Source organism: Glycine soja, chromosome 5 (assembly GCF_004193775.1).
Source record: "Glycine soja cultivar W05 chromosome 5, ASM419377v2, whole genome shotgun sequence".
Classification (NCBI taxonomy): domain Eukaryota; kingdom Viridiplantae; phylum Streptophyta; class Magnoliopsida; order Fabales; family Fabaceae; genus Glycine; species Glycine soja.
The window spans coordinates 20373103-20383358 of NC_041006.1; the positions used below are offsets into that span (position 1 = coordinate 20373103).

At 34.7% G+C, this 10256-nt stretch overlaps 1 protein-coding gene across 1 annotated transcript; it reads right to left on the bottom strand.

The window, feature by feature from the left end:
• Window positions 1-4623: 4623 nt before the first annotated feature.
• Window positions 4624-7896, bottom strand: LOC114411205 (NAC domain-containing protein 2-like). Its single transcript, XM_028374958.1, has 4 exons — window positions 7757-7896; window positions 6505-6710; window positions 6068-6354; window positions 4624-4764 (listed from the first exon to the last, which is right to left on the bottom strand). The coding sequence occupies exons 1-4, from the start codon at window positions 7894-7896 to the stop codon at window positions 4624-4626; spliced, it is 774 nt and encodes a 257-aa protein (XP_028230759.1).
• Between the last annotated feature and the right edge of the window lie 2360 nt (window positions 7897-10256).

Below are 10256 nucleotides of genomic sequence, written 5' to 3' on the forward strand. Positions count from 1 at the left end.
AGCGGACCAGCTTCTGATTCCTTGTTGTCCTCCATGCCTAGCAAGAGGTATATATAGTTGATTGGTCCAACCAATGTTAAACATGAAATGAAACAAACAAAAGTTAAATTAAAATTTTAATCTTATATATGAAGCACCATTTATTATCTCTATTTATAAAATTCTATATTTTAATACGTACATGAAAAAAAAATTGCAAGATATTTTTACTCATGTGACTCGTGTTGGCAAACATTAATTAATTTGTGTTATTAGAATAACTCAACAAACATCTAATACCATTATTATACTGGATATTGAAAATTAAGCACTAATTCTTAATTTTTTATATAAAACAAAAATATATATAAATTTCTAAAATAAGAATAAAAATGGAAATGATGTCAAATAATATCTAATTTTAGCTTAGCACACAAAAAAAAGCCATTTTCAACTCGTACGTGGTTTTTTATATGCAATGTTGTAAGGTGGTCTTCATTTCTTGCGATGGCCAGAGTAGTTGGATGTTTTTCAAATAATCGCATTGCCAAATCTATTGTATGCACAAATTAAATAGTAAAGGCAAGTTAAAACTCCAACTAAATTGAAAAACCACGTACGAGTTCATATATATATATATATATATATATATATATATATATATATATATATATATATATATATATATATATATCCATCTTGGTTAAAAGGCAGAGAAGTGAGAGAACTAAATATGAAGAAAATCTCCATTCTGTTTGTTGAATCATTTACTTATTAGTACTTACCCATTCTCCATTCTCCACATCTTGGTTTTCCGAGTTACCCCTGCCTGCGGTACGGAGTATCAAAGCAATTGTCATAACAATCTTTCCAAGTCCCATTGCATTTGCTAGAATCTATAACCTAAGATGAATAAATAATTAAATAATTGTAAGCAGGTAAAAATGTGTCTTTTGAAAATTGATGGCCTCAAAAACCTCACTCCTCTTGCCATCTGCATTGCCTTAGGAAGCTTTTTTGACACTTCTCCAGTAAAGATGTTCACATAAATTGTCCTTCTGCTAGAAACCATGTAAGGTTAAGTTGCATACTGATATTGGGGGAAAAACTCCATTCTGTTTGTTGAATCATTTACTTATTAGTACTTACCTATTGCATAGTGTAGGCTGACCAGCAGGGATGTAGATTTCTTTCTGCACTCTCAGTATCCATCCCTTTCTGCAGGAAGCTCCATTGATAGAAGTGCTACTGAATACTTTCCCAAGTTCAACTACGGAATTGGATGGCAAAGCTGAACTTTCTTTAAGCATAGATTCAACACGTAAATATAGAGTACTCAACCTCTTGAATGTATGATTAATAAATACATCTGATTTCTTATTTACATATCCTAAGGGTATAAGTCAATAACATTAGCTCTAAGACATTCAATTCCTCTACAAAGTAACCTATAAACCTACTTATCAATTCTTTAACCCTCCTATCAAGCTTTCCCAGTTTGAATTCCAATTTTCCCATTCCCTGAGCATACAACCTTTTTGCAGGCAACAAGTCGTCCCATACATCTACAAGAAGCTCTATTATCTGGAGATATAGTGAAGTAAATGTCAAAGCATCAACATCACTGGATCCCAAAGAATCAAATTTCATAGTGGTTAGCTCCTTCAAACACTTGCATCAATGACATCAGCACCCGAAAGGAAGCAATGATTAAAATAAACAAAAAGACATTAATAGATGCATGCATGGTAAATTTAAACAATCAAAAAATAAAAAAAAATGTCGTATTAAAGAATATTATAAGCTTGCAGGACATCTTAAATTTCATGCCTATAAACTGAAGAAAGGCACTGCTGACTAACTAGTATCCCCATATTTTGTATGTAATATAAACTCATCACAGAATTATACATCGATATGCCCAAAATGAGTTATTGTAGGCAAAGTCTATACACATGTTTGGGATTACTTATATTTAACATACGCATAATACAAATATTGGAAGAAGCAACAGCAAATGCCAAGGCGCATATGTTAATGAAGTTGTACTACAATTCATTTCCTCAAGGACCTTAGCACTTCACTTGTATGACTTGACTCTATAGCCGGCCACATATCAGGGAGCTTTGCAAAGATGTAATTTATCAAGTTTGTAACTTCATTATACACTGATTGTTGTTGTTCTACCTGATCATTTGCTACCTCTTCTGGCTCCCTTGTGATATGTGAATCAATTTTGGAGCCAATCACCTCATTGCTAGCAAAATTTGAAGCATCACCTTCAAATAAAGGCAATTATTGCTCCCTTTCTCCAAGGTTAATATTTCTTGCAGAATACTCAGATATGATTTTCTCACATAGGCAGGCCAAAAGGGTATCCCTATCCAAGATATCACTAAGAATTATAAATTCTACCTAGGAATGTAACTGCATTTTATCCAAGATATAGAAAGAGTTTAACAGTGCAATTATCCTTGCACTGTTAAATTCTATATTTCCTTCCAAAGTTGTTTCTACCTGTAAAAGCAAAATAAAAAAGTAATCAGTGCCACTCCTTCAAAGAAATATAGGTATAGGAAAAAACTTAGACACATACCATAAGTACTATTGGTATTGTTCTCCAGTCAGATTTGGAGTTTCACCTTGGTAATATAGGTATAGGAAAAAACTTAAATACATCCAAAATAAAGCCTACATCTGGTAAGCCTTCTCCTAAAGACATATAAGACGCAAAAGGATTGATAACAAGAGACACTAGAGATAAGTTTGAAGATAAAAATTGAAGTTGAAACACTAAGTTCTCTATCCTTAGGTTGTAGATTTTTGCAGCTCCAACAAGTTTAGTCAAAGCTGACTCTAAAAGAGCTTGTTCATCATTATTTTGCTCTACAATGGGCTCACCACCCTTTCTTCGCTTGATCAAAGGCAACGCTGAAGCTTCATCTGGATTAGCCTGTTAGCATCAATAGGATAATTAGGCCATTTTGCATGAAGAGATTGCTTACAGAATCAGGCAATATTCATGACATACTGATATGAACCCTCATGGCACAAGAGCTGACTTAGGATCGTCTAGGATTAAACCTTGATGGAAAATGCGGAAATTGATTAAGGAAAGGATGGAAAATAAGGTGGTTAATTTCGTGGGTCTTACTAAGGTGGTTCTTGGCATAAAATGGATGAATGGAATGGTAAAATGTAGGTTAAGTGGTGGCTGGACAGAAATATAGAAATGGCAATAACTGAAGCTACGGGGCTCCAAATGAGGTGATTCCAAAACGAGGTGAAAGCTCTCGTTTTGAAAGTCAATTTAGGCTCAAGAATCACTTAATTTGAGTGTGTAGAATGAGAGTTATGGCCACAAGATAATTCTGGGCAGAGATGGATTTTCTGGAATTGTGGTTTGAAAGAACAAGGGTGAAGATGAAAGGAAGGAAAGAATCACTCTTTCCAGCGAGGGCAACACACATAGGTTGTGAAAGTCCTTTGATACAACCAGGGTGTTCTTGAATCACTCAAGAATTTAGGAGAATCACTCTCACTAAGATAAAAGAGATAAACTCTAATTTTCTGAATAAAACTCAACTTGTGTTTATTGATAAAATGGTTCAGCTTATATAGAAGCTTTACAGCAGATTTTAGTAATGACCCACTAACCTAGAATTAAAATAACTTAATGCCATTAACCTAGGGAATTAAAAAAAAACTTAATGGCTGAGTGTAACTGAAATTGTGGCAACCAAAAGTCACCCCCAACAGCCAACAAGTCAACCACCATTTGGTCTCCCAAAAGGCTGATGCCTAGGTTGCCAATTGGGCCCTTATTACAACTTGAACTAAACCTAACTAAAGCCCTTTTAGTTGATTAACCCAAAACATATTTTTGGTTAGCCAACTTTACAAGGATTGGGCCATTATTTAGACAAACTAAACACTCTAAAATTGAAACAAAGTGGTGTCATTTAGTCCTCCTCCATTTGGGCCATGATACAACTCACAACCTTGGACTTTTCTCCTTGAAACTTGGGCTTGTATTCAAATAGTATGGACAACACTTGTTGAAGAGCTTCCTTGGCTTTCCTTGCTCTAGCCCTTGTCATAGGTCCTCCAAGTCCTTCAAGTGGATCCTTGCCCTTGCTCTTGGTCATGTCCTCATCACATACTGACATTCAATACACTATCTTAGACATCTACATCATTTAATTATATACATGCATACACATACATACATATATACACACACACTTACAAACATAAAAACATCATTTAATTTTCAAAAGTACCAAGTCACTAAAAATCTCAACAACAATAAATAACAATAGTCATTAGTTATTACCTCTCCATAACACTTGGTTGACGCTCGAACAATCCACTGAGACTTACTGGGGTAACTCCGACACGGAAAATTGAAATGAACGATTTCATTATCCACCAATCTACTCACTCTTCTAGCCGTTGAAACTGCAACCTCAACCTTCTTACCGAGAAGGAACCACCTACACTCTTCCAGAAACTCACCTTCCTCGAGATTCAAAATATTTGGAATGTTCCTCTTCTCCACAGGCTTTTGCACCTCCACCGTCTCCACGTCATCACCGATAACCGCTTTCTTCTTCTGCACTAGTCGAAACATTTGCGATCCCCTCAACATCGTTGAACCGGTTGTGCTTTCTTCTGCATCGGTGGAACCGGTGACGATTCAACTTCTTCTTCTTCATCCATTTCTTCTTCCAGCGATGCCATCATTGATTTCAGAGTCTCCTCTTCGGTGGTGACTTTACAATACTACAAAAAGCACATTTAACATCGTACGTTTAACATCGGTTTTCCTCAAAACCGATGTTAACGTTAACATGGTGGCATAATTGTAATTAATGTGAATTTGTTAACATCGGTTTTTTAGAAAACCGATGTTAATTAGCTTATGTTAACATCAGTTGTTTAAAAACCGATGTTAACATGAAACTGGTAACATCGGTTTTTGAATAACCGATGTTAAAGTCAGTATGTTAACATCGATTTTTAGAAAAACCGATGTTAACATAAGATAGGTTAACATCGGTTTGTTGTAGAAAACCGATGTTAATGTTAACATCATTTAGTTAACATCGGTTTTGTATTGATAACCGATGTTGTACATACATTTTAAAATATTAGATTGCGAGCCCTATTTTGCTCGCGCTTTATTCTTCTCCATCGAAGCTTCTTCGTCTTCTCAACTGTTCTTCCCAACTACTCTTCTTCTGTGCAAGTGTTCTTCTTCTTCGTCGCAAGTGGTTTTCTTCTTCTTCGCAACTGCTCGCGTTGTACTCCATCTCTTCTTCCCTATTTTAAAATGTTTGTTTCTGCAACCTAATGACGATTGTTGTTCTCCATCTAAGGTTGTTCTTTGCACTCTGTTGTTCTCCATCGAAGGTTCTTGTTCGCGCTTTGTTTTTCTCCATCGAAGGTATGCTTCGCGACTCTTTGTTGTAAGGTTGTTGGAAATAGTTCTTTTTATCAATATAATACATTCTTTGTAAGTCTCTGGCAGTATTCATAATTTGGGTGTAGTTGTTTTTATCAATATTTATTACATTTTGGTTCACTATGAGAAGATAAACCTTGTGTATGTGTTGTAAAGACCTAACATCAATATTTATAGCATTTTTAATTTTAGTAAAATATGAAAATTTTATGTTCTATTATTCGACTGATATGCCTTGTGAATTTGGTTTGTCATACTAATTGTGTATACAAATGCTTGGAGGTGTGATTGTTGGCTTTCTTACTGAAGCAAGTATGGATTGTGCAGATAAAACTTACATACTATCACTCTAATGGATCAACATGATGCTGTAATCTTAATCTTATGTACTAGTATCTTATCTATTATTTGATCCTGTAATTTAAATGAAGATCTTGTCTATTAGTTACAACTTAGTTTAGATTAAGATAGATTGGATCTTTTGTCAATCAGTTGTACATAGACTCTATAAGTGTACTATACAGTATCAATGAAATGCAATTGAGAATTTCCTCAATAATTTACACTATTGGTCATTAAAAACCACCAAATTGAAAAATTGAACTCATGAAATTGGCCTACTCTCATGGACCCTCCTTGCTTGGAATTGGAGATTGTGGAATCATGCAATCTATACTCATGCATGATCCAATCGGTTTTCGATCCCTTTGGTGGACGACCCTTGTAGAACACGAGTGCCTTCTTGACAACAATGCTCTTTATCCCACAGGAAGTGAAAATGGGTTTGTCAGTCCCAATAGCCTTCCAATAACCAGAAGCAGCTGCTCTATTAGGCCTCACTCCATTGGGATACTTCCTGTCTCTAGGAGTAAAGAAATACCACTCATCCTCCCTAAACAAAGCTTTGCCTGTTCAAAATGAAAAGCTATCATTCCTTTAGTAATTACTACTTCAAGACAATAGCAACAACAATAACAACAAAAGCCTTATCCCACTGAGTAAATACTTCAAGAAAAGAATGAAACACAAACTAAAACAGTGCAATTGCTAACATAGACTTGGGAGCTCCCATGGATTATAGTTGTAAAGATCTATTTCTGCTATGAATGAAGTAGGAAAGGGTGATGATGTCACTTTGTTTCTCAGATAGTGAACAATTAGCTCCTCATCAGAAGGGTGGAATCTAAATCCAGGAGGGAGTTGGATTTTTGAATTAGCATCTTTATCCATGAACATGAAGGTAGGATGCCTCAGGAGGAACAACCTAGGAAATGTATCAATCAGTTACCGATATTATCGATCAAAATGTCTGTAAGCTTGAAAGATTGTGCATGGATTATATATATAAGCTATGAGTAAGGGACCTACCATAAAATTTGAACTTGACTTAATAATTAAGGGACCTACCATTAGGAAATATGCTATGAGTATTTATTAAAATTTTACTATTGTAGCCGCCCATTAGCACCACAATTTCAAGTGAAAAACTCTCATCATGTGAGTGTAACTGTGTGACTGATTTTGTGGCATTACATGATAGCTTGTCCATCAACTGGAATTTGAATCCCAGCATAGCTTAGGCCATGTTGTTTCTGTGGATGAACACCTAAGTAGTCTCTTCTTTCCCATTGTTTCCACTGTGCTTCCTTCCTTATTTGTTTTCATGGGAAACTTCTCTTTTAATCCATGTAACCTTTCATTTCATTCTTATTAGAGCTTGAGGTGAATTCCTTTGTATTTCGTTCATTAACAGTGATAAGTAAATGCATGCAATTAGGAATTAATAGGATTAGATTATATTATTTGATGTGTCATGTGTCATTATAATTAGCTAGTTGTAATAAATAACATTGTCATTATTTATATTATTGGTTAAAAAAGGATATTTATTATGTAAGGATAAAAATTGTTAGAAACCTTAATAGACAGAATACATGTTGGTAAGCTGGAGGAAGTTATTGCTGCCCATACTACAAAAAGAGCACATGCAATTTGTGTACATCACTTTCAGCACACAGACCTAGATTGGTATGCTCTCATGTCTCTGTTGATCACTACTCTCTCTTATTTCTTTGTTGAAAACCATTGATTTGGAGCTGAAAATGTCATTTTCATTATTAATTAAAAAATCATTATGAAAATCAGTTTTTTTAAATTAAAAAAAGTAGTTTGACAACCAGTTGAATTCCTAAAATGAGTTCATTCTTATATTTAGATTAAAAACTGATTAGGTTTGGTTTTAATTTTTTTTAGAAACTGATTTTTTCACACCCCTAATTTGAATCATGCATTCCTTCCAGTATTGTATACACAGCAGCTGGAGGTTTTGGTGCTGCTTGAGCAGAGAATAAACCATTTGGGTTGTCAACAAATTGAAGCTTCCTTTCCTTTCCCGGTGGAGCTCCCACTGTGAATTCATACGGCTTTAAGAGAACAAAGCACCCACGCATCAGCATTCAGCACCACTCAAGTCAAGTAAACTTAAGCAACCCTGCACCTTCTAATAGTATCTAAGAAATTTATGTTCTTTTCTGTGAATAAACTAATTTTTTTTATAGAAGAACAAAATAAGAAAGTAAAATGAAATGAGTTTCTCTTATAAACTAAAATTAACTTAGACACTTAACTTTTTATAGAAGTTATCTCATCTAATATTTTACAAGTACTCGTGAAAAAGTGTATATAAACAAGGTTTTCAAGACTTTGGACTTGGGAGACAAAATTCAAAAATATAGTAAGAGTTCTGAAAAAAGTTGTACATTTTTTCCACAAACTGAATGTGCCATGGAAACTTCTCTGCTTCTTCTTCTTCCTTTTGAATTTGAAAGCATGCCACCACCTCCAATTAGTAGAAGCACAGGCGCAACTTTGGTTGAGAACTGATAGCGCCACTTGCTGAGTAAGGTTTTTTTTTTAAATAGATTGTGGCTAATTGGAGTATGGTTGCGGAGTTACCGCAACAGATGCTGGAGGTATCGACTTTCGTCACACTCGTCGCTGATGATAACTCGTCGGTTTCGTTAGCGGCGCCAATGATTCGAAGGACTTATCATTAGCGGTTACGTGCACTGTCTGATAACACCATTTTCATTTAGCTCATGGCCACAATAAGTTATCCTCTCAGACACCTGATCACATGTCAAGATGGCTAATTATCAATCTTTATTATCTATTGGGTGAAACAACTACTAAACTCTCAAAATGATTATTGATATTGGAATACAATTTTCTGCTTGAAAGCTTTGTGCAGAAGTGCCTTTTTTTCATTGATTTTACTTCTAATAACACCATTTTCATTGAGTGACATTTTTAGAAAAAATATTTACTAGTTGTTTCATTTGTAATAGGTATTTATTAAAGCCATCAGTGATCTCAGCACTATCAGAAATTGCCTTAAAGCCCAGGTGTGAAAATACCATTGCTATAGTTATACAGATAATTATCATATTCTTTAAATCAACCCCACTTAGAAAATTAAACTATCATATTTAACAAGTTTTTCATTTGTACAAGACAAAAAATGGAAATGAAAGAAATAGAGTGAAAAATAATAGAGAGAACAAACACAACCAAACATAATTTTCAGGTTTTGTGATTTGTTTGAACTGGACTCTATCATCCCCTCCTTTCTCTCATTTATAAATCCCTTCCCTTTTCTACTTTTTCCTAATGTTAACTCTCAAGAATCCTCTTTATTGACACATAATGAACTTCTTAACAGCTTTTGGCAGGTAGTGCCTTGGAGGAAAGAAACAAATTTGAAAACAAATTGCTACCGGAGATTAACTGCTTCTAGAAGGTTAGTGCCACCACATCCTTACTTCAGAGTGTTTATGGTGTGTTTTTGCTTGCTTATTGTGCCTTCTTCATTCTGCCTTGATTAGTTATTCTGCATGCTATGTTTTTGTTGTTTCCAAAATGGTTTGTTGCTGCATATTGTTGTTGTCAATTATTGTTGAAAGACCAAGCATTTGTTTCTCTCCAATCTTCCCTACTCTCCATGTTCTCTCCCATGTTCAGCTCCTAAGCTTACCAATGTCATTAACTCCTTCAAATTGTACTCTCCATTTAGTCCCATATCTACTAATGCCTCAAGTGGGCTTTTTGTCACCTCAAATTGATGAACCTTCTTTACCAATAGCACCTCAAGTTGCCTAAAATCCACAGCCTTAAGTCCACTTACACTCTCAAGCACCACTACACCAAAACTACCTAGTCGTGGCCACCACAGCCTTAAATCCACAACTCCTAACCTTAATTTTTTTTAGAAACTGATTTTTTCATAACTGAAAGTGTATTTTCTAATAGTGGCAAAACAACATCAAGTTGTGATAGTGTAGTTATAAATTATAATACTATCATATTTCCATCACTTTATTTTCAAACATTAGAATTAAGCTTATTAGGAGACAAGTAATTGTGGTTGTTCACTCCTTAGCAAGGGCTGCTACATCTAAGGCTACTCCCCATTTTTATTATTTAGTTCCAACTTGTATTGATGCTTCTACTACTATGAAAATGATATAAGTTTGTTCATATTAAAAAAGTCATTTCGTATCAAGAGATTTAAAGACTTACACATCATATTTAACCAATTGAGTAAGACCTTCAATTTACAAGTTAGTGTTTTTTTTCCCTACAATGGTGACAACGAGGTTTAAATCCAAGACCTCATACAAATTATCTCAACTCTTCACTATAGGCTGACCCTTAAATATTAGAGAGAAATAGAAAAAAAAATAGGCTTGTTGATAAGGGGTTTAATATTTAGGGATGTTCAAATATCATTGCTCCAAACAAGCTATGTGAT